Source organism: Hypanus sabinus, chromosome 8 (assembly GCF_030144855.1).
Source record: "Hypanus sabinus isolate sHypSab1 chromosome 8, sHypSab1.hap1, whole genome shotgun sequence".
NCBI lineage: Eukaryota > Metazoa > Chordata > Chondrichthyes > Myliobatiformes > Dasyatidae > Hypanus > Hypanus sabinus.
The window spans coordinates 49,692,054-49,716,705 of NC_082713.1; the positions used below are offsets into that span (position 1 = coordinate 49,692,054).

General features: G+C 41.5%; 1 protein-coding gene across 1 annotated transcript; it reads right to left on the reverse strand.

Moving 5' to 3' along the window:
• Positions 1-1,225: 1,225 nt before the first annotated feature.
• Positions 1,226-24,528, reverse strand: LOC132398126 (tumor necrosis factor ligand superfamily member 10-like). Its single transcript, XM_059977149.1, has 5 exons — positions 23,618-24,528; positions 12,530-12,685; positions 11,350-11,386; positions 11,157-11,267; positions 1,226-3,908 (listed from the first exon to the last, which is right to left on the reverse strand). The coding sequence occupies exons 1-5, from the start codon at positions 23,801-23,803 to the stop codon at positions 3,457-3,459; spliced, it is 942 nt and encodes a 313-aa protein (XP_059833132.1). The 5' UTR covers positions 23,804-24,528; the 3' UTR covers positions 1,226-3,456.
• Between the last annotated feature and the right edge of the window lie 124 nt (positions 24,529-24,652).

Sequence of the window (24,652 nt, forward strand, 5' to 3'; positions counted from 1 at the left end):
CTCCATTGTAATGCGAGTCTAAATCTCCCTGAACCTTGAAGTGTTCGGTTTTGTACAATGATAGTACTTCTTTGCCAGCATTCATGCTTCATGGATTCCATCCCCATTCTAGAGGTTCAAGATAGACCTTGTCTGGAATTTCAGTGCCAATAGTGTGGGAATTCAATGCTATTGTAGAGCTCATCATTTGGATGAGGCATTAGACCGAGGCTTAGTCTGTTGTGCAATATTTACATCTGAAGAAGAGCTGCTGTCCTGGCCAAAATTGTCCAACTAAAAATCTGTGGAAATGATTTTCAAGCTATTAACCTATTGCTGTTATGCTTCCTGACTTTGCTAAGATTGGTTGGTATCTTTAAACAATAATTTTATTTAAATCCTCATTGCAACACATGTCCGGATGTTTAAAGTCACAATATAAAGCACACTTTCCTTTAAATCTGCAATCTAGTTTCTTAGCAGGAATTTACCCATCACTAATTTAGGTGTCTAACTAGACCTTGAATCCCCAATCCTTGCAACAGGAGTCTTGTTTCTGGTCTATATGCATCTCTAGCTCAGTAAGTCAATAATTCAACAGGTAGAAAAAAACATTTGACTTTTGTGTATAACTTATTCACATCTAACTAATTGAAATGACCTAATGATTGTTCACTCTGTTTTGAATAGATTTTTACTCTGTGTACTCCTTACGGTTTAGATTATCTCACACGTATTCAAATTGGCAGTCACCATTGTAACCTTTGCCATTGTAAAACAATTTGGACAGAATTCTAGAGTTTAAATATACCTCCAATTACTCTTTGGTCAGCGAGATAATTAATGCATTCTGAAAGCCAAATTTGGTTTTTATTATGACAATTACATTTCAGAAAGCAAAAATAAATTCAATGTTTTGGTGGTAGGTGGTGGTATTTAGTTGTCTAGCCCAAATTAGTAAATTGTTTTTCAGCACCACAAGTTAACCCCAAAACTGGTAACAATGTACCATAGTTACTATATGCATCAATTGGAAATGGTCATATCACAATTTACCTTTTTATTTAATCTTAAATACATTGTAATGGATTGGCATTGCTGACCAATCTCAGAAGACTCGTATGATAATAGTTAACATTGGTCTACTGAAATAATTTATTATGTGTCATTTTCACCTTTTCAAATCAAATATGTAATTTCTTGTACTGAATGCATAACTGAATTAAAAAAATATTCTTCTACATTTTTAATGAGTACAGTTTATTCCAAATCTGGTACATTGAAACTGATACCTTGTATTGATACATCATCAGTAAAAGAGTACAGTATGTACAAAATACACAGGAACTGGTATAAACAGATGTTACGTGGGTGATGAGCAATTACCTTTAACACTGAAAAAGACATGCAGTTATAGTTTTCAAACAAAATGCAGTATTTATTTGATAAAATAGGAATCTTGGACATGCTAAAATAATTTTGAATCAATCTCAATTATTCCCTTCTCTGGAATGAAATAAAAATAAATTGCCAGAAGTACACAGTAGCATCAAATATTATCTGGGAGAAGAGGACCTACATTAAAATTAGGTCAGCATCTTTCTTTTGTCAAAACTGTAAGAAATTGGGCATGTAAGGTGTTGTCTGGCTGTAAATAAAGAAAAAATGAATACAGTAGAGGGAGAGATAGAGGTACAGGTCATTGTGGGAGAGAAAATAAGTTGAGGTGTGTGATACAATGGAAGACAAACTGCAGTGATTAAAAGACAATAAAGAGTAATGGTTTGAAATAACAGAAGTTAGCATAAGCTTTAAATGGCAATTTCAGAACTACTACCAGCTCATGGTATGAAATAGTGGAATGTAAAGTTTTGTCCTGAGGTTACTGAACTTAGCATTAGCTTTAAAATTGGAAGTTCCTGGGCCAAAAGATGAAATTATGTCTTCAAGCTTCCAATAGATCAGCACTGCAGTGCTGCCAGAGGCTAAACTGTGTGTGTGAGAGGAATTAAAATGAAAATCTTCTAGATCAGCCTCACCCAATCTGCCACCTTCCCCCTCACCTGGCTTCACCCATCACCTGCCAGTGTGTTCTCCTTCCCCTCCCCACAACTTCTTATTCTGTTTTTTTCCCTCTTCCAGCCCTGCTGAAGGCCTTGACCTGAAATATTGACTCTTTATTCCCCTCCATAGATGCTGCCTGATCTTCTGAGTCCCTCCAGCAGCTGCGGAATCTTTTGTGTTTATCACCTATTGTAAATTTGGTTTCCCTAAACTAATGGAGGTTGCATCATGAGCAGAGATTGCTAACTTGGTGGAAAATAAGTAAATTGCTTGTTCCCTTGGTTCAGCGGATGCTAAGGAAGAAGCAAGTCAAACGTTGCTTCTGCCATCCATTTATATGACTGTATTGTGGGAGGGGCCAGCTGATGAAGAACACTGTTTTAATATTCTGAAAAGAAAGAAGATACATTTGGTCATTGCAACAAGCTGAGAATATCTGAGATATGGAGGAAATAAGGTAAATGAGTTCTTGGAAGGATAGAAAGGTGGGAGGGAAGACTGGAGGGAAATCAGTTGTGGAATGACTTAGGTAGAAGTCATTAGGTAAAGACTTAAGTAAAACAAACAAAGGAATGGGGAGAGTGGACTAGAATGACATGGAAGCCAGTTGGAAATGTTGTTGGGCATGCATGTTTTTCAGTAGCCCATTTGCAGAAATTGGAAGATGAGTAGAAGAGTCAAAAGGGACCACGTGAAGGGGGATAAAAGCTTAAGTTAGAAGCAAGAATGTTGACATTTCCATTTAATGTATAAAGCAGGAAATCAAACAAACAGTTCAAAAGGCATCAGGGACTGGCTATGGTATTAGTGTATTTGTGTAAGAGAAAGTCTCGACTCCTGTAACACTTCTACAAATTTATTTATCAGTGCCAAAACTCTTTAACAGTGCAATTCTCTTAATCCATATCTTCGGCACCTTCCTGTGGTGTAGGGATGTTTTGAAGCATGGATTTTTTAACCTTCAAGCACAGACTGTGGCTCCACTTTCTACTTTTAGCAGATACTTTCCCCTGTTCTCCATTATCAACTGCTAATGAGTGACTTATTTGTTTGTGGGGAAATATCTCAATTTACCACACAAGTGCATCTGTATTTTGAGAGGGGAAGTTTAGGCATAGCAGGAGCTTTGGTACTTCCACAAAATCAGAGAAGAGTTCATTCAGTTTTTTGACTACTATAGCCGGAGCTCTATATACCAGCTGTGTGAAGTAGATAACAAAGATCTTTCTGAACTGAGCTATATTGGTCATTTAACACATTTTACTCAACTGAAAGTAAAATTCTTATAGACAATCCTCAAGTTAGCTCAAGTTTTGGACAAAAGACCAGTAAAACTGATTTTATGGTAGTTGTTTGATTCAATGAATTCATTTTGAACAAGTAGCTCTTTATAAAATGATATCTCATTCAATCTTACACATCCAGTTTAAAGGATCCAAAGTAGCTAGATACCTCATTATCATCCATCAACTCTCTGTCAGAGACAGTTACGAATATTTCATCACCAGCTTCTAATTCAAAAAGTCCTCCTTGGTAGATGGAATTCATACCATACTCAGCATTTGCTGCCCAACATTTTGTTCCTACGCTTTTCATGAGGAGGATCGGTGATGGGTAGGAAGTAGACATCTTGTATATACACTGCACAAGCAGTTGCTCATTGGGTTTTGCAGAATGGTCTTCATAATCAGCTGTGTCCTCATGCTTGTATCTGAAAAACGTCTGGGAATAAACATAATACCTGCCCATTTGACTGGCTCGCAATTTTCCATGATTGATTGTCATGTCGTGGATGTGTGATAACCCTTTTCCAATGCCCCATTTCACAAGGTGGCGGCATGATCTGTCCAGAAAGTCGGGTGAACCTGTTTAAGAAATAATAGTCTGGAAGCTGCAATTTCAAATGTGTTTCTTCTTTCTTGCTAAAGCCCAGCATAGCTCATCTTGATTAAATTACCAGAGTAATTAGAAATTACCTAGGGTTACCGATAGCCCTCAAGTTTTCTAAGCTCCATGTACCTATCCAGGAGTCTCTTTTTAAAAAAAAAACATTATTAATAGCAATTTATTAGCAACGGTAAATAAAAGTAAGGTATGGACAAGCAGAGTGGCCATTGTGTGAGCAGACCAGTGTTAGAATGGGGAGGCTTTGGTTCAATAGACTTAAGCAAGATAAATATCAGAATCAGACGTTAATTGCCAAGTACCTGTGCACATACAAGGAATTTACTTCCAGCAGATGTTGTCTCTCTGCTTATAACAGAGGGCTATCTGGTAAGTTTCATTTTTTGTCTGTTAGTACATAGTTAGAGCAGTGAGGATCACTCCAGGGACAGTGTTGAGCCCTCTGTCTGAGATGTGGGAATTCTGGGACACCAGTCTCCCAGGTAACCACATCTGCACCAGGCACACTGAGCTGCAGCTCCTCAGAGAACCTGTCGAGAAACTGGAGCTGCAGATCAATTACCTTCTACTCATGCCGGTAATTGAGGAAGTGATAGGTGGAAGCTACAGAGAAGTAGTCACCCCTAGGTTGCAAGGAGGCAGGTACATGGGTGACTGTCAGGAAATTGAAAGGAAATGGGTAGCCAGAGCAGAGTATCCCCCGTAGCCATTCCCCTGCTTTGGATACCGTTGGGGACAACAACCTACCAGGGGGAGCCATAGTGACTGGATCTCTGGTACTGTGTCTGGTGCAGAAGGGAAGGGGGAGAAGAGGACTGCAGTGGTGATAGGGGATACCATAGTTAGAGGAGTAGAAATAAGATTATGTGGATGAAGTAGAGACATGCGGATGGTATGTTGCCTCCCAGATGCCAGGTTCAGGGCCATCTTGGATCAGGTCCATGGCATTCTATATAACCATATAACAATTACAATATAACATTCTAAAGGGGGAGGGTGAGCAGACAGAAATCTTGGTACAGATTGGCACCAAAGACACAAGGAGGAGAATGGAAGAGGTCCTGTAGAGAGAATTCAGGGAGTGATGTAGAAAGTTGAAAAATGAGACGTCCAGTATATTAATCTCTGGATTGCTACCTGTGCCGTGCGCCAGTGAAGATAAGAATAGGATGAACTGCCAGATTAATGTATGGCTGAGGAACTGGGGCAGAGTTTCAGATTTCTGGATCATCGGGCTCTCTTCTGAGGAAGTTATGGGAAGTTAAGGGAAGGGGTTACACCTGAACGGAGGAGGGCCAACATCCTTGAGGACAGGTTTCCTAGAACTGCTCGGGATAGTTTAAACTATTTCATCAGGGGGATGGAAAACTGAGAATGGGGCAACTACTGTACAAGCAGGAGGCAGTGTGTAGTGACACTCTCAGGGAGGGCAGGCAGATGGTAGGGCAAAATTGCAGTCAGTGGGATGAGTTGCATTGTAATGGGGGACAAGATCAAAAAGGGTGACAAGTACAAAGCTTGACATACAAAAAAGCTAGATGAACTCAGCAGGTTGGGCAGCATCCATTGAAAGAAGCAGTCAACATTTCGGGCCGAAACCCTTCATCAGGACTAAAGGAGGGGGCAGGGGCCCTATAAAGAAGTTGGGGGGAGAGTGAAAAAATACAAAGCTTGTATGTGCCTGTCAGAATAAAAGGTAAAGATAACAAATGTAGGAAACCTTGGTTTTCAAGGAAGTGCATAGTAGGTATAGGCAGGTCGGAACAAATGAGGTTCTTATGGAGTGTAAGAAATGCAAGAGAAATGTAAGAAAGAAATCAAGAAAGCTAAAAGAAGGCATGAAGTTGCTCCAGCACTCAAGCTGAAGGAGAATACAAAGGGATTCTACACACATGTTAAGAGCAGAAGGACTGCTCTGGAAGATCAGAATGGTAATCCATGTGTGGAGCCAAAACAGATGGAGGAGATCTTAAATTTATTCTTTGCGTCTGTATTTACTCAGGAGATGGATACAGAGTGAGGCAAAGTGGCATTAACTTCATGGACCCTGTACAGATTAAAGAGGAGGAAGTGTTTTCTACCTAAATGACAGTCAGGGTGGATAAATTCCCAGGGACTGATAAGTGTTCCCTCGTACCCTACGGAGGCAAATGCAGAAATTGCCAAGAACCTAGAAGAGGTATTTAAATATTCCTTAACGACAAGGGCAGTACAGAGGACTGGAGGATAGCCAGTGTTGTTCCACTGTTTAAAAGAGAACAGAACACAGCTAAACAGAAAGCAGGAAATTATAGGCTAGTTAAGTCTGACATCAGTTAGAACATAGAACAATACAGCACAGTGCAGGCCATTTGGCCCACAATGTTCAGCTGATCCTTAAACCCTGCCTCCCATATAACCCCCCACCTTAAATTCCTCCATACACCTCTCTAGTAGTCTCTTAAACTTCACTGGTGTATCTGCCTCCACCACTGACTCAGGCAGTGCATTCCACGCACCAACCACTCTCTGAGTAGTAATCCTTCCTCTAATATCCCCCTTGAACTTTCCACCCCTTACCTTAAAGCCATGTCCTCTCGTATTGAGCAGAGGTGCCCTGGGGAAGAGGTGCTGGCTGTCCACTCTGTCTATTTCTCTTAATATCTTGCACACCTCTATCATGTCTCCTCTCATCCTCCTTCTCTCCAGAGAGTAAAGCCCCAGCTCCCTTAATCTCTGATCATAATCCATACTCTCTAAACCAGGCAGCATCCTGGTAAATCTCCTCTGTACCCTTTCCAATGCTTCCACGTCCTTCCTATAGTGAGGTGACCAGAACTGGACACAGTACTTGAAGTGTGGCCTAACCAGAGTTTTGTAGAGCTGCATCATTACATCACGTTTCTTAAACACTATCCCTCGACTTATGAAAGCTAACACCCCATAAGCTTTCTTAACTACCCTATCTACCTGTGAGGGAACTTTCAGGGATCTGTGGACATGTACCCCCAGATCCCTCTGCTCCTCCACACTACCAGGTATCCTGCCATTGACTTTATAATCTGCCTTGGAGTTTGTCCTTCCAAAGTGTACCACCTCACACTTCTCCGGGTTGAACTCCATCTGCTACTTCTGCATCCTATCGATGTCTCTCTGCAATCTTCGACAATCCTCTACACTATCCACAACACCACCAACCTTTGTGTCATCTGCAAACTTGCCAACCCACCCTTCTACCCCCACATCCAGGTAGGTAATAAAAATCATGAAAAGTAGAGGTCCCAGGACTGATCCTTGTGGGACACCACTAGTCACACCCTCCAATCCGAATGTACTCCCTCCACCATGACCTCTGCTGTCTGTTGTGAAAAAGATATTGGAAAGTTTTCTAAGAGACCGGAGATATAAGCATTTGGATAGGCAAGGTTAGTCAGCATGGCTTTGTGTGCATTAGATCATGTCTAACCAATCTTATAGCGTTTTTTTAGGAAGTTACAAGGAGAGTGGATGAGGACAAGGCAAAGAATGTTGTCTACATGGACATTAGAAGGGCATTTGACAAGGTCCTGCATGGGAGGTTGTTCAAGAAGGTCAGTCACTCGGCATTCAGGATGAGAGAGTAACTTGGATTAGACATCAGCTTCGTGGGGGAAGCCAGAAAGTGGTAGTAGAGTATTGCCTCACTGACTGAAGGCCTGTGGCCAGTGGTGTGCTACAGAGATCGGTGTCGGATCCTTTGTTGTTCGTCACCTATACCAAAGATCTGGATGCTAACATGGTTAATTGGATCAGCAGATTTGTGGATGACAGCAAGATTGTGGGTGGAATGGACAGCAAGCGAGGTTATCATGGCTTGCAGAGGGATCTGCATCAGCTGGAGAATGGGCTGAAAAGTGGGAGATGGAATTTAATGCAGAGAAGTGTGAGGTTTGTCATTTCAGTAGGACCAACCAGGTGCTACCTGGTTGTGGTAGAGTGTGGTAGAACAGAAGGATCTGAGAATACAGGTACATCATTCTTTGAAAGTTGCATCATAGGTAGATAGGGTCATTATGAAAGCTTTTGGCATATTGGCCTTCATAAATCAATGTATTAAGTACAGGAGATGGATGTTTTGCTGAAATTGTATAAGATATTGGTGAAACCTAATTTGGAGTATTGTGTACGTACACAACGCTGGAAGAACTCAGCAGGTCAGGCAGCATCAAGTTCTAGTCATGGGAAAGTTGTAATGAAGCTTGAAAGAGTACAGAGAAAATTTACAAGAATATTGCTGGGTCTGGAGGACCGGAGTTATAAGGACTGTATTCTTCAGAACGCAGAAGATCGAGAGGGGATTTGATAGAGGTATACAAAATTATGAGGGGTATAGATAGGGTAAATGCAAGCAGGCTAAGTATAGATAGGGTAAATGCAAGCGGGCTTTTTCCGCCGAGATTGGATGGGACTACAACCAGAGGTCATGGGTTAAGGGTGAAAGGTGAAAAATTTAAGGGGAACATGAGGAGAAACGTCTTCTCTCAGAGGATTGAGTGTGGAATGAACTGCCAGCATAAGTGATGTATGTGAGCTTGATTTCAATGTTTAAGAGAAGTTTGGATTGCTACGCGAATAGCAGAGGTATGGAGGCTATGGGTCCAGTGCAGGTCAATGGAAGTAGGCAGTTTAAATGTTTTCAGCATGGATTAGATGGGCTGAAGGGCCTGTTTCGTGGCTGTACCTCTATGAATCTCCAGGAATTAGATTTTGATATTTGAAAGCACACAGTATACAGAATAAGGTAGATGATCTTGTGCAGTTAGAGATCGACAGGTATGACATTGTGGACATCATAAAGTCATAGCAGAAAGAGGATTTTGGTTGGGAGTTTAACATCCAGGAATACACTTGTACTGAAAGGAAAAGCATGTAGGCATAGGGGGTGGTGTGGTTCTGTTGTTAAAAAAGTGAAATCAAATCCTTAGAAAGAGGTGGCATAGGATCGGAAGATATAGAATCATTGTGGGTAGAGTTAAAGAACTGCAAGTGCAAAAAGCCCTTGATGGCAGTTTTATACAGGCCTTCAAACAGTAGTTAGGATGTGGGCTACAAATTACAACAAGAGATAGAAAATACATGTTAAAAGGGAAATGTTACAATAATCACGGGGGATTTCAATTTGCAGGTAGATTGGGAAAATCAGGATGGTGTGGAATTGGATCCTGAGAGAGAGAATTTGCAGAGTGCCTATGGGATGGCTTTTTGGAGCAGCTTGTGCTTGATCTCACTAGGGGATCAACAATTATGGATTGGGCGTTGTGTAATGAACCAGATTTGATTAGGGAGTTTAAAGTAAAGGAATCTTTAAAAGGCAGTGATCATAATATGATAGATTTCATCCTGCAATTTAAGAGGGAGAAGCAAAGTCCGACGTATCAGCATTACAGTGGAGTAAAGGGAACTATAGAAGGATGAGAGAGGAGCTGCTAGGGATGACAGCACAGCAGCAATGGCTGGAACTTCTGGGAGCTATTCAGAAGGTACAGGATAGATACATCCCAAAGAAGATATATTCTATAGGCAGGATGACACAACCATGACTGACAAGAGAAGTCAAAGCCAACTTAAAAGCCAAAGAATGATGGGAAGTTGGAGCATTGGGAAGCTTTTGAAAAACAACAAAAGGCAACTAAAAAGTCATTAAGAAGGAAAAGGTGGAATATGAAGGCAAGCGAGCTAATACCAAGAGAATATCAAAAGTTTCTTCAGATACACTAAGTTATTATGCGAGAGGCGAGAGTAGATATTGGCTCACTGAAAAATGATGCTGGAGAGGTAGTAATGGGGTACAAGGAAATGGCAGATGAACAGAATAAGTATGTTACATCAGTCTTCACTGCGGAAGACACTAACAGTCAGTGACACTCTTGTGACGCAAGAGTGTCAAGAAGTGTGTGAAGTTGCCATTGCTTGGGAGAAGGTTCTTGTGAAGCTGAAAGGTCAGAAGATAGCTAAGTCACCTGGACCAGACAGTGTACATCCCTGGGTTCTGAAAGAGGTGGCTGAAGAGCTAGTGGAGGTATTAGTAATGATCTTTCAAGAATCAAAAGATTCTGGCATGGTTCCAGAGAAATGGAAAATTGCAAATGTCATTCCACTCTTCAAGAAGAGTGAGAAGCAGAAGAAAGAAAATTATAAGCCAGTTAGACTGACCTCAGTGGTTGGGAAGGTGATGCAGTTGATTGCTAAGGGTGTGATTTTGGGGTACTTGAAGCGCATGATGAAATAGGCTGTGGTCAGCATGGTTTCCTTAAGGAAAAATCTTGCCTGACAAAACTGTTGGAATTCTTTGAAGAAATAACAAGCAGGATAGACCAAGTTTGCAGATGATACAAAGACAGGTGGAGGGGTAGTTAATATTGAGGAAGTAGGGAGTCTGGAGAAAGACCTGAACAGGTTGGAAGAATGGACAAAGAAGTGGCAAATGGAATATAGTGTAGAGAAGTGTATTGAATGAACCCTATCAAATGTTGAAAGGCCTAGATAGAGTGGATGTGGAGAGGATGTTTCCTATAACGGGTGAGTCTACGATCAGTCGTCACAGCCTCAGAATAGGAGGACAACCATTTAAAATGGGGATTAGAAGGAATTTCTCTAGCCAGTTGGTGGTGAATCTGTGGAATTCATTACTATAGGTGGCTGTGGAGGCCAGATCTTTGCATGTATTTAAGGCAGAGGTTGATAGATTCCTGATAAGTTAGGGCGTGCAAGGTTACAGGGAGAAGGCAGAGGAATGGGGTTGAGAGCAAAGTGGATCGGCCATGATCAGATAGCAGAGCAGGCTCGATAGGCTGAATGGCCTTATTCTGTTTATATGTCTTAGGGTCTTGTGGTATTATAAACCATCACTGAAGTGCCATACTACTGCATCTCGAAAAGAGTTTCAGCGGTGATGCACTTCACTGGTATTTTTTGACATTTTATTCGTACTTATATTTATTAATCTTATAATGTGAGTATTGAGTGGCAAGGCCAATATTTATTGTTCACCCATTGTCAACAATAAGAAGTGAATCAAATCCTTGAACCATTGCAATTCTTATAGAACATAGAAACTCCTATAATGTCGTTAGGTGGGGTTCAGCAATAATTAAGCAAATATCAGTTATATTTCCAAATCAAGATGGTGTGCAGCCAACAAACGGACCAAAGAATATACTGTAGTTAATCTAGAAACCTGTACTACTGACCTTGCAGTGAACCAAATCTCACAGTGAGATGTGCAGAGGGACTCTGCATCGCTCTATTCTCCAACGGCACTGCAGACTTCACAATGTCTGGAGGTAGTTTGTCTATTAAATCTGTAGAGGAAAACAGTTGTGTAATTTATATGAATTTGTTGGAATGGAGATTGTCAATGCATATGGATGTGAAATAACTCACCTTTAATTATATGTTGCTTGCTAACTTCTTCTGATACCTGTAGTAATTTTATTGAAGAAAATGGTGAGACTAGGTCAATGCAAGCTAGATTTAATGTAAAACTGTATATTAAGTCCATATATATGTCAAAACTTTCTCCCCACCCCATCCTCACTTAATGCATCAACACAACAAACAATGTGCACCACAGTATATCATTTATAGAAGGTTTTCTAATAAGACGATTGAATTGTTCACTGGGCAGTGTGACTTTTGTATCAGCAAAACAATCTCCAAATAATGAACCACAAGTGAACATACTAAGAGCTAAATTTACATCTTCTGGTGATCTGATGCTGTGCCATCAAGCAGTACTCACAGCCAACGTGCAAACAAGTAACTGGATATGTAGAAGATCTAGCAAGTTTCGGGTAGTTATTCTTCTATCCCCCTGTTGTAATAATTTGTCCCGTTCTGATTTTATTTCCTCTTCGAAGTCTTTGAGAGTGTTTCTACCTCCAAAAGCTCCACTTTCCTATTTGAATCATTCCAGTTAGGTTTCCACAATGCCTCGATTCAGCCATATAGCAGCATTGGGTTCCAGAATTCTGCACAGGTACTGTTAAATGTTTAAATCCTGCAGATAACATCATTAGTTCGGTCTGCTGCTGAACTCTACATGGGAGTTTAACAGTGAAAGCCAGTCGTGCTGAGACCTTCCAATATTAGCAATACTGGATTCATGTTAGGAAGAAAGAGTTTTAGTTAACTTTTGTTTTTAAGTTTAATAATCTTAAAGCAATTAATTTTATTTTTTAAGCTGCCAGATAATTTAAAAATTTTAATTGCAAGTTTTACGTGAACATTTCGTAGGCGGGTCCTCTTCGCTCTGCTGCCGGAGCCGTGGGTGCTTATGGCAGTAAGACTGGCCTACTACACATGGATCAGATAAGTCCGGGTATGGGGGAGCCATGGGTGGTGATTTCAAGCACAAAAGATGGTGGGAAGAGATGGATAAGGGTACTAAACACTAACTTTTTCTAAAGAGATCCATCCCTCTGATGTTAGGGAAGGGGGAGCCTATTGCGTTCCAGTTTTGTACCTTCTTGAACTTTGAAGTTAAGTCAATACAAAAATTGCAGCTGGAACGTAATATGGCAGAAATCAGGGAGAAAAGAGATATTATGGTCTGTTTAATCACCTTGTTTGCAAGTAATCTAATTTTGTTAGCCAGCATCCAACAGGGATCTTTTCTGATCTGGTTGTCTATGTCTTCAGTCTCTTCAGTGATTAGCAGTTGAAGTTTCTCGGGATTATTTAAACACCACAGCTCCCGGGAAGCTGTCTGATTCTTACCCTAAAATACAAGAGACAATGGCTTTGTAAAGCAAGATGTACAAAAGGTGAGTAAGAATCGGTAATCATTTTAAACACTTAGATTTACAGTCACACAACCACAATTATATTAAATAGCAATGGCCATGTCCCAGTAAAATTCTGGCCATACTGACATTGATTTGGTGCTTTGCCATGATCACTAATCATTTGGTGTATAAACAGACGATGGAAATTCCTTTACAAATGTTCTGAATCTGTCAGAAATGTACCCCTTGACCCACGGTAATTCTGCTGACTGTAAAGTGTTGGCTCAAAGTTTAAAGTAAATTTATTATTAATACATACCTGTCACTATCTACAACCCTGTTATTGTTTTCTTGCAGGCATGTGGAATAAATTCAAGAAACACAGTGGAATCAATGAAAGAACACACCCAACAGGGCAGACAAACATGCAATGTGCAAAAGACAACAAGCTGTACAAATACAAAAGAGAGAAAACATGCAATAAATGTCATGAGTATGAGGTGAAAAGTTCTTGAGAGTGTGTCCACAGGTTGTGGGAATAGTTCAGTGATGAGATGGGTGAAGTTGTCCACTTTGGCACAAAAATCTGATGGTTGAGAGGTAGCACCTGTTCCTGATCATGGTGGTGCGGGTCCTGAGGCTCCTGTACATTCTTCCTGACGGCAGCAGCGAGAACAGAGCGTGCCCTGGATGCTGAGGGTTCTTCATTCCAATGCTGCACAGGCTCAATGGTGGAAAGAGCTTTCGCTATAATGGACTGAGCCATATCTACTACTTTTTGTAGGATTTTTCACTCAAGGGCATCGGTGTTTCCATACCAGGCCATAATGCAGCCATCACACATGTATAGAAGTTTGTCAAAGTTTTCAATATCATGCTGAGTCTTCGCAAACTTCTCAGGAAGTAGAGGTGCTGCCGTGCTTTCTTCAAATTTACACTGACAGCTTAGGTGTTGGCATGTGGCCTAGTGGATAAGGCATCGGTCTAGTGATCTGAACGTCACTGGTTCAAGCCTCAGCTGAGACAGCGTGTTGTGTCCTTGAGCAAGGCACTTAACAACACATTGCTCTGCGACGACACCAGTACCAAGCTGCTTGGGTCCTAGTGCCCTTCCCTCGGACAACATCGGTGGTGTAGAGCGGGGAAGGCTTGCAGCTTGGGCAACTGCCAGTCTTCCATACAACCCTGCCCAGGCCTGCGCCCTGGAAGGCGCAAATCCATGGTCTCACAAGACTAATGGATGCCTATTCTGATTCAGACACAGGAAAGATCCTCTGAAATGATAACACTGAGGAATTTAAAGTTGCTGACTCTCTCAACCTCTGATTCCCCAGTGAGGACTGGGTCAAGGACCTTTAGTTTCCTCCTCCTGAGGTCAATAATCAGCTCATTGGTTTTGCTGACATTAAGTGAGAAGTTGTTGTTATGTTATTACTCAGCCAGATTTTCCATCTCCCTGGTATATGCTGATTTGTCACCGCATTTGATTCAGCCAATGACAGCGGTGTTATCAGCAAACTTAAATATGGCATTGGAGCTGAGGGAGGTGAAGAATAGTAGACAAGATTCAGTAAGACAGGAAAGGAAAATGAGATTAAATTGCAAGGATCATTGCAGATTGTAACTATGCCTCTCTGCAGATGGCTACAAGGCTGTAAGCTCAGCTGCAACCCTATAAGCTGTTCAGTTTCTCCTATTCAAAAATAAATTTTGCATATTCAATTGTATGAATTCCTTTATCTAAAGCTGTACACCAATAGGTATTTAGTGTTTCATGTTAACATAACACACTTGTTTCAAAGTGAATATTTAATGAAGATGGTGGAGCTAGTTATAACTATAGAAGATGAGGGTGTTTCGATACCCATGCTTTGATCTGATGTCAATAGAATCCTAAAGCTGAGCGAGGAGAGGATAAAATGTCTCTCAACTGGAGGTCATATCCATCCAGTTTTGTTTACTTTATTATGGAATGGTTACTGGCAAAGAAAACAAAATGGATAGAGTTAAAGTTGTATGGGAAACAAAATACGATCGCTGCCATCACTGGCATGCTCCAATGATACTACCTGTGAGAACAATCTGGATCAGCAGAACAAACAGTTGAAAAGATGTATAGAATCTTTGACTTTATAAGTAAAGGTATACAATCCAGGCTCAGGAAACTATGCTTAGTTTTTACATCCAGACACTTCATTAAGTCTCAGCTAAATTATGTTGCCCAACTTTGGCAAAGCAATTTGTGGGAAGATGTCAAAGTTTCAGAGAGTGTACAGAGCGTTGGGCCACAGTGGCGGGTAGTGACGATCCCAACAATTGTGGCAAAAATAATTATTTGGACATGGAGTGAAAGTTGTGGAAAAATACTAACACCATTCATGTTCCTTTCAAGTCCCCAAACCCATTTTTACCATCAAGCAAAGAGTTCTGAAGTGCAGACAAAAATGTAAAGTTGGAAATACGACAACGAAACCGCCCCGCAAACATTCATGTGATGATAAGCAGATGATCTTCTCTGTCCTGTTAAATAAGATAAATACCAGGCAGGTCACTGGACTAGTTCTCCATTGCTTCATTGAACAGTAGCATGAATCCTTTTGTGTTTTCCTGGTAAGTGACTGGGCTCAGCATATTATCTCATTTAAAAGACAGACCCTCCAAGTACTCTGCAACAGGACATAAACATATATGCTTCCAGCTCAGAAAAAAAAACAAAATTTTCTCCTTAGTAAAGACATGATAAAGGGTAGATCTAAAGATATATTTAAGAGCATTAATGTGTTTAACAGAGTAAGTACAGTTTCCAATGAAGAAAACAGATATAAAATTGTTAGCCAAATAAGCAGGGCACAGTGAAGAAGGATGTTAACATATAGAAAGCTTTGCCTGAAAGAACGCTGGAAGCAGGTGCAATAATATTAGTAAAGAGCACAGAGAGGAGATGTTTGGGGAAAGAACTTAGCACATGAGACAAAATATAAAAATGCTAGCAGGGCTTGGAGGGTCAGATGGTAGATGTAAAAAAAACAACAAAGTCAATGCAGTCAACACACACAACATGCTGGTGGAACACAGCAGGCCAGGCAGCATCTATAAGGAGAAGCGCTGTCGAAGGGTCTCGGCCCGAAACGTCGACAGTACTTCTCCTTATAGATGCTGCCTGGCCTGCTGTGTTCCTCCAGCATTTTGTGTGTGTTCTTTGAATTTCCAGCATCTGCAGATTTCCTTGTGTTTGCTCTTTAAGGTCAATGCAGTTTTGGGTCATTCTCGTTCCTCACTATATAACTTCATCCTGTCCTGGTGAGTATTTACAGCATCAGCAGGCAGTCTGAATCATCTCACCAAGGTCAACTTTTTGCTTTCTAATTGGATATTGCTACCACACACCCATTATCAAATGGCCTATTTCTGAAAAGGGCACTACAGTATAGTGCAGCGTAGATCTACACTAAGGTAACACCACAGTGTAAACATTCCACTCATACCTTGCAGTGACGGGAAAAGTTGATGGAAAAAAGCTGCGGTGGTATTTGTGAATTACATCAAGGAATGGACAGGCAAAAGTTTTGAAAAGCTTATTAGAACTTCTCAGACTAAAGACCAGGATTTCCCACGGCATACAGCACAACACACAATGATGATGATGAATACCAAGATGCTAATTTCACCTGTTCAGCACAAACTGGTTTTACAGCGGGTATTACCCATTTAATGAGAATCTCAGTTGATGTGATGATAATTAATGCTTACATTTTTTTAAAGCCAATATCTAAATCTACACAGAGATTTTATTTCAACAAAATGCTATATATTTATTAACAAAGCACACTTCTGCTTTATCTTGATTTAATTATTGTTACTTACAGCTGAGCAAATGATTCTCCAACTTTGAAAAAAGAAGTTTCCAGCTTCATGTCAGGGACAATTCACAATTTGGTGTTATGTGTGCATGCAGCAGCAAAAACGTGTTGTGCTGCTCGAGTAAGGCATCTCCAGTAGAAATAAAATTTACATGGCAGTATTTTGAAGTGCATAAGATTAATCCCACTGTCCATCTGTCAGATAATCTTATCATCACATTCTCCTCCTGAAGCTGTGTGCAAGCAAGTTGCAATGTTTCTTCCAAGGGGTGCACTTCAGAAGTGCTTGACTGGCTTTTTTGGAATGTTTTGAATGGAACACTAATGGTACTTCATAAATGCATGTCTAATATATTTTTTTAAAAACAAAATGTGCTTTAAATCAGTTTATAACTTATTACTTACAAAATAAAGCCAGAAAGGACTGATCAAGAAATCCACCATAAATGATTGACGTAGAAATTAGAACATATAAGTTCGCTATCTATTTTATGATGAGCTTACAAATATCACCAGTAACAGTATGGCTGTTATAGATGAATGTTAGGGCCCTCCATTGGTCAAGGACGACCATGAAGGAGACATCCTAGTTGTCTGCGTTGAAGTGGATATGCAAGCCAGGGCAGCATCCATGCAGCTGTCCCTCTCCATGCAGCTGAAAAATCCAAAGGAATGGCAGGGACAGGAATTTCCCATCAGCATTGAACTCAGTATAGGACTGCCTTAGGGACTCCAGCTCCAGATTTTTCCTTGGGGTTTCCTCTCAAAGCCTCAAGGCAGCAGAGGGTTGAGATCAGATGACTGCATTATTATCTTTAAATAACAATCAACCCAATGCAATCCTATTCCCCTCTCAATTTCAAACACAACTCTCCCCCAACCAACACCCCAGTAAAAAAATACCTGAATTGGAACCTGAGACAGTATCATTGATCTGTTCTTAATATTGAAATAGATCAATATTCTTTACAGGGAGCTGCCACTTGGTTGGTGCCAGTCCCTAGCAAATGCCAAAGTTTGAGGCAAATTAATAAATAAAATATTCTTTCAACACTCTCTTTCCACACTGTTGTACCATGGCACCTTGATTATATTCCTGCATTAATGTAATCTGGGGTAATATGTTAACAATTAAACTTCAAGACATAATGTCAAATCATGGGCCATCAGGGGAAAGGAATATTATGATATCATTGGTGATTAAATAACAAACTGCAACAAGTTATCTTTTTCATATCTTGATCTGTGGCCAGTGATATTCAGGGTATCTTGAAACAACTGATGTGTACTGTACTCAGTCCATACATCCAATTTTCAAGTGCTGCTGGACCATCTTCATACCATACGGTCCACACGCTATCCTAACAGTAATCATATATCTCCATTTGCCTTCAGATAACAATCAAAAGTAATATTTCTGTTGAATTTCCTTATTTCTGGGCTAACCGTTCACTGCCATCAACAGAGCTGCTATTGCATAATAACTCGGTGCAGACAGAGCTTTGTTGAAGAGTTTTTGGATGATAGGTGGAGGGGTTGGTAGTATTGAGGGAGTAGGGAGTCTGCAGAATGACTTAGACATTAGAAGAATGGGCAAAGAAGTGACAAGTGGAATATGGTATAGAGAAGTGTATGGTCATGCACTTTGGTAGAAGGAATAAAGATGAAAACTATTTTCTAACTGGAGAGAAAATTCAAGAATCAGAGGTACAAAGGGACTTGGGAGTCCTCGTGCAGGATTCTCTAAAGGTTAACTTGCAGGTGAGTCGGTGGTAAGGAAGGCAAATGCATTGTTCACGTTCATTTCCGAAGGACTAGATTATAAGAGCAAGGATGAGACTTGACAAGTCCTTTGTCAGACCACACTTGGGAGCACACTGAGCTCTTTTGAACCCCGTATCTAAGAAAGTATGTGCTGCATTGTAGAAGGTCCAGGGCAGATTCATGAGAAAGGTTTAACGTATGAGGAGCATTTGATGGCTCTGGGCCTATACTTGCTGGAGTTTAACAGAATAAGGGGGGGATCTCCTTGAAATCTATTGAACATTGAAGGGCCTCGATAGAGTAGACTTGGAGTGGTGGCTCCTATAGTGGGGGAGCCTCAGACCAGAAGGCAAAGAATAGATAGTTCTTTTAGAACACAGATGAGGAGGAATTTATTTAGCCAGAGGGGGGTGAATCTGTGGAATTCTTTGCCACAGATAGCTGTGAAGACCAAGACATTGAGTATATTTAAAGAAGCCGACAGGTTCTTGATTAGTATGGAGATCAAAGGTTATGAGGAGAATAGGGCTGAGAAGAAAAATAAATCAGCCATGATGGAATGGCAGAGAAGACTTAATCAGCCTAAAGGCCTAATTCTGCTCCTATGTCTTATGGTCTTCAAATGGACCTTCTATAGACATTAGACAATAGGTGCAGAAGTAGACTATTCAGCCCTTTGAGCCTGCACCGCCATTCTGAGATCATGGCTGATCATCTACTATCAATATCCAGTTCCTGCCTTGTCCCCATATCCCTTGATTTCCCTATCCATAAGATACCTATCTAGCTCCTTCTTGAAAGCATCCAGAGAATTGGCCTCCACTGCCTTCTGAGGCAGTGCATTCCACACCCCCACAACTCTCTGGGAGAAGAAGTTTTTCCTTAACTCTGTCCTAAATGACCTACCCCTTATTCTTAAACCATGCCTTCTGGTACTGGACTCTCCCAGCATCTGGAACATATTTCCTGCCTCTATCTTGTCCAATCCCTTAATAATCTTATATGTTGCAATCAGATCCCCTCTCAATCTCCTTAATTCCAGCGTGTACAAGCCCAGTCTCTCTAGCCTCTCTGCGTTAAACAGTCCGGACATCCCAGGAATTAACCTTGTGAATCTACGCTGCACTTCCTCTGCAGCCAGGATGTCCTTCATTAACCCTGGAGACCAAAACTGTACACAATACTCCAGGTGTGGTCTCACCAGGGCCCTGTACAAATGCAAAAGGATTTCCTTGCTCTTGTACTCAATTCCCTTTGTAATAAAGGCCAACATTCCATTAGCCTTCTTCACTGCCTGCTGCACTTGCTCATTCACCTTCAGTGACTGATGAACTCCTAGATCTCTTTGTACTTCTCCCTTACCTAACTCTACACCGCTCAGATAATAATCTGCTTTCCTGTTCTTACTCCCAAAGTGGATAACTTCACACTTATTCACATTAAACGTCATCTGCCAAGTATCTGCCCACTCACTCAGCCTATCCAAGTCACCCTGAATTCTCCTAACATCCTCATCACATGTCACACTGCCACCCAGCTTAGTATCATCAGCAAACTTGCTAATGTTATTCTCCATGCCTTCATCTAAATCGTTGATATAAATCGTAAACAGCTGTGATCCCAATACCAAGCCCTGTGGCACCCCACTAGTCACCACCTGCCATTCCGAGAAACACCCATTCACCGCTACCCTTTGCTTTCTATCTGCCAACCAGTTTTCTATCCATGTCAATGTCTTCCCCCCAATGCCATGAGCTCTGATTTTACCCACCAATCTCCTACGTGGGACCTTATCAAATGCCTTCTGAAAATCGAGGTACACTACATCCACTGGATCTCCCCCATCTAACTTCCTGGTTACATCCTTGAAAAACTCCAATAGATTAGTCAAGCATGATTTGCCCTTGGCAAATCCATTCTGGCTCTGCCCAATCCTATCACTGCTATCTAGATATGCCACTATTTCATCTTTAATAATGGACTCTAGCATCTTCCCCACTACTAATTTTAGGCTGACAGGATGATAGTTCTCTGTTTTCTCCCTCCCTCCTTTCTTAAAAAGTGGGATAACATTAGCCATTCTCCAATCCTCAGGAACTGATCCTGAATCTAAGGAACATTGAAAAATGATTACCAATGCATCTGCAATTTCCAGAGCCACCTCCTTTAGTACCCTAGGATGCAGACCATCTGGACCTGGGGATTTGTCAGCCTTCAGTCCCATCAGTCTACTCATCACCATTTCCCTCCTAATGTCAATCTGTTTCATTTCCTCTGTTACCCTATGTCCTCGGCCCATCCATACATCTGGGAGATTGATTGTGCCTTCCCTAGAGAAGACAGATCTAAAGTACTTATTAAATTCTTCTGCCATTTCTCTGTTTCCCATAACAATTTCACCCAATTCATTCTTCAAGGGCCCAACATTGTTCTTAACTATCTTCTTTCTCTTCACATACCTAAAAAAGCTTTTGCTATCCTCCTTTATATTCCTGGCTAGCTTGCGTTCGTACCTCATTTTTTCTTCCCATTTTGCCTTTTTAGTTAAGTTCTGTTGTTCCTTAAAAATTTCCCAATCATCTGTCTTCCCATTCACCTTAGCTCTGTCATACTTTTTTTTTAATGCTATGCAATCTCTGATTTCCTTTGTCAACCACTGTGGCCCCTTTCCCCCCTTTGAATCCTTCCTTCTCCGGGGGATGAACTGATTTTGCACCTTGTGCATTATTCCCAAGAATTATTCCCAACAGCCATTGCTGTTCCACTGTCTTTTCTGCTAGGATATCCGTCCAGTTAACTTTGGCCAGCTCCTCCCTCATGACTCCATAGTCTCCTTTGTTCAACTGCAACACTGACACCTCCGATCTGCCCTTATCCTTCTCAAATTGCAGATAAAAACTTAACATATTATGGTCACTACCTCCTAATGGTTCCTTTACTTCAAGATCACTTATCAAATCCTGTTCATTACACAACACTAAATCCAGAATAGCCTTGTCCCTGGTCGGCCCTGGTACAAGCTGTTCCCAGAATGCATCCCGTAGGCACTCTACAAACTCCCTATCCTGGGGTTCAGCACCAACCTGATTCTCCCAGTTCACCTGCAAGTTGAAATCCCCAATAACTACTGCGACATTACCTTTGTCACATGCCAATGTTAACTCCCTATTCAACTTGCACCCAATATCCATGCTTCTGTTTGGGGGCCTGCAGACAACCCCATTAGGGTCTTTTTGCCCTTACTGTTCCTCAGTTCTATCCACACAGACTCCACTTCTCCTGACTCTTCTACTTCTTCTGGTCTTTCTCCTGAGCTGCTGTCCCTTGCTTGAGGCTGAATTCATATGCTACAGAAAAATGCTGGAAAACATCATCAGGTCAAACAGCATTGATGAACAGGGAAACAACTGAACGTCTGCACATCAAGGTCCCTTCATCGGAATTGAGATAAAGACAAATAAATTAGACTAATTAGTGACAAAGATAGGATCAAGCAAAGGGTAAAGAAAGTGAATTTCTATGCAAGGGTGAAATAATGGAACAGGTAAGATAGGATTCTTTGTGTAATGTTTTGTGATATGACCATATAAGAAACGGAAAATAAAGAATGGCAGGCAAAATGGTCAGTTCCAATGCAAACAGAAAGAGCAAATTCACTGAAGATGGAGAATTCAGTAGAGACTCCTAGGACGAGCTGATGTTTCCTCACGATAGCCCTGGGACATGCTGTAAGAGTGCAGGAAGGAGCAGGAGTGCCACGCTCGATTAAAACAACAGCCAGCTCTTGCAGACTTAGCGCTGGGCACTGCCCAGCAATTTCCATTTTACCTCCCTCCACATTCACTATAACCCATCGCTCGCTTACTCATTTATGACGAAGGAATTCAGTCCAGAAACCTTGTCTCTCCTTCTGCAGATGCTGCCTAACCCGCTGGAGCTTTCCGGCAATTTGTTTTCATTTCTGATTTATTTTGATTTTCAGTGCATTGATCTACTCCGATCTAGTTTAAAGCAAGTGACAAAAATGCTTGTGCTCATTCATTTTACTGTGTTTTTCTGCCAGGAATGTGTTTAAAATGACACACCTTTCCAGCGCGGGCTTTCTGCCCTCCGGCTTTCCAATAAATAGGGCGAATCCATGGTGACCAAACTAAGTCGACTGAAGTCCAAACGGAAGTCCTTTTGCTCGTATACTGTGGGTGCGCCTTTCGTAATTAAAGCCACGAGCTTCTCAAGACCATCGTTTAAACTGTTTTGTTTACAAACACCGCTTACTGCGTTCAATCAAATCACTGCACCTGTCAAGTGCCAGTGGTGTCATTTTACTCTTCCTTTGCAGACTGAAATGTTGCAAAGCGTTTTTTTGTCTACTTCCCCCTGAGGACTTCTCGTAACTTTAAAAGGAAGCGTTTCTTCATGCGTTAAAAAGTGAATGGATGTGTTTGAAGTTCTGAGGGGGAAAAACAAATTGGTGGTCCATGGCCTCCGCTCCTGCCACAATGAAGCCACTCTCAGGTTAGAGGAGCAACACCTCATATTCTATGTGGGTAGTCTCCAACCTGATGGCATAAACATCGATTTCTCCCCGCGTCCTCACTCTTACTCCCTTCCCCCTTCCTTCTCCTCAGCTGCGCCGCTCCTCCTCCCCTTTCTCCCATAGTCCACTGTCCTCTGCTATAAGATTCCTTCTTCTTCAAACCTTTATGCTTTCCACCTATTGCCTCCTAGTTTCTCACTTCACCCTCACCCACCTACCTACCCCCTCAACTGGTATCACCTGTCACCTGCGAGCTTTTACCCCTCCCCTCCCCCACTCCACCTCCTTTATTCTGGCTTCTCTCTCCTTCCTTCTCAGTCTCCATGAAGTGTCCTGGCTCGAAACGTTTGACTGTTTATTCCCTTCGACTGGTGCTGCCCAACCTGCTCAGTTCCTCCAGCATCCTGAAGCCGGCAAATGCATATTACCCGCGGCATTTCGTACAACTCGCCCTCTTGCAAACTTTGTACACTGTCCAGTGTTTCGTTTTCACTTTCTCTGCGGACTTATGCTTGTTGTTTACCAGAATTCGCATTGGCACAATAAGTTGTAACTTCCTTTGCAAATAGCCGCTGATATATAAATAGCCCGTAACTTAGCCGGTAAATAAGCAGCGAAGCAGTAATGTAATTACTTTCTGTACATCTCGAAGTGAGAACACCTTCCGCAATCACTTCCCAAATCTCTCTTAGACCAGACTTTTAACAGAATTAAATACTTGTTAACATAAAACCGATTCGTTCTACCCAGGAGGCAGACTTTACCTGTGCGATTTCCTTTGTGAAATACAGAGACAATCCCGCAATCGCAACTGCTTGCAATAAAAACAAAACTAAGCCGCCGACCGCCGCTGCCAGAAACAGTTTGGAATTTACGGAGGTTCGAGGGCTCGGCGAAATCATCGGAGCCGCCGATTCCGAACTGCAAGATCGGGAGTATTGTCCAGCCATCGCATCACAAGGATTAATAAATTATGGTTATCCGCTTTACTGGAAGGAAATAAACTTAACAAAAAACTCCGCGATCTGTTGTGGGTGTGTCTAGATAGGAGGAGACACTCGGCTGCTGAAAATCACTGGCTGCAGAATTGAGCGGATTCCAGTCAACACGATGATTTTCATAAGGATCTCGACACCCGATCTGCCCTTTAAGTTTCGATTATTCTCATATTTTAAATTTAAGCATGGAAATTTACTTAGAATATAAACTGATCGGCGAACGACAAATAATTTACCCAAGACTGCCATCTTCCCAACAGTTGAAGAAGAATCTCAGTCTTATTTCAATTGCATTTCATTACGTCTTATATATTTGCAGCAAGTTATTACAATTGTTTGGCTTTTCAGAAAATTTCAGAACGCCGAAGTTGATTAGAACTCCTCCCCGAACGATCCCGATGCGAAAGGAGGAGTGTTGGGCATGGATGCAGCAAACCTGCCACTTTCTCGCCACCAGAAACTGCAAAGACCTCGTCCCTGAGAGAGGGAGGATTTTCGAAGATGGCCACCCCCGGGGACAACTTGAAAGACTGTCCAAGGGTAGAGAGCTTTGGCGAGCTGCTGACGGCAGGTTCAGTCGGGGCCGATGGGGAACAAACACGAGGAAATCTACAGATGCTGGAAATTCAAACAACATACATAAAATGCTGGTGGAACACAGCAGGCCAGGCAGCATCTATAGGGAGAAGCACTGTCAACGTTTCAGGCCGAGACCCTTCGTCAGGACTAACCGAAAGGAAAGATAATAAGAGATTTGAAAGTAGTGGACTTTCAAATCTTTCAAATCTCTTACTATCTTTC

Excerpts from the sequence above, each read along its gene's own strand:
- LOC132398126 (XM_059977149.1), bottom strand. The coding sequence starts at position 23,803 with ATGGCTGGACAATACTCCCGATCTTGCAGTTCGGAATCGGCGGCTCCG. Across the intron at positions 12,686-23,617 it reads TCACAAAGGAAATCGCACAG|GGTAAGAATCAGACAGCTTC; the intron begins GTAAAGTCTGCC and ends CTTGTATTTTAG. Across the intron at positions 11,268-11,349 it reads CAAGCAACATATAATTAAAG|ATTTAATAGACAAACTACCT; the intron begins GTGAGTTATTTC and ends TTTCCTCTACAG.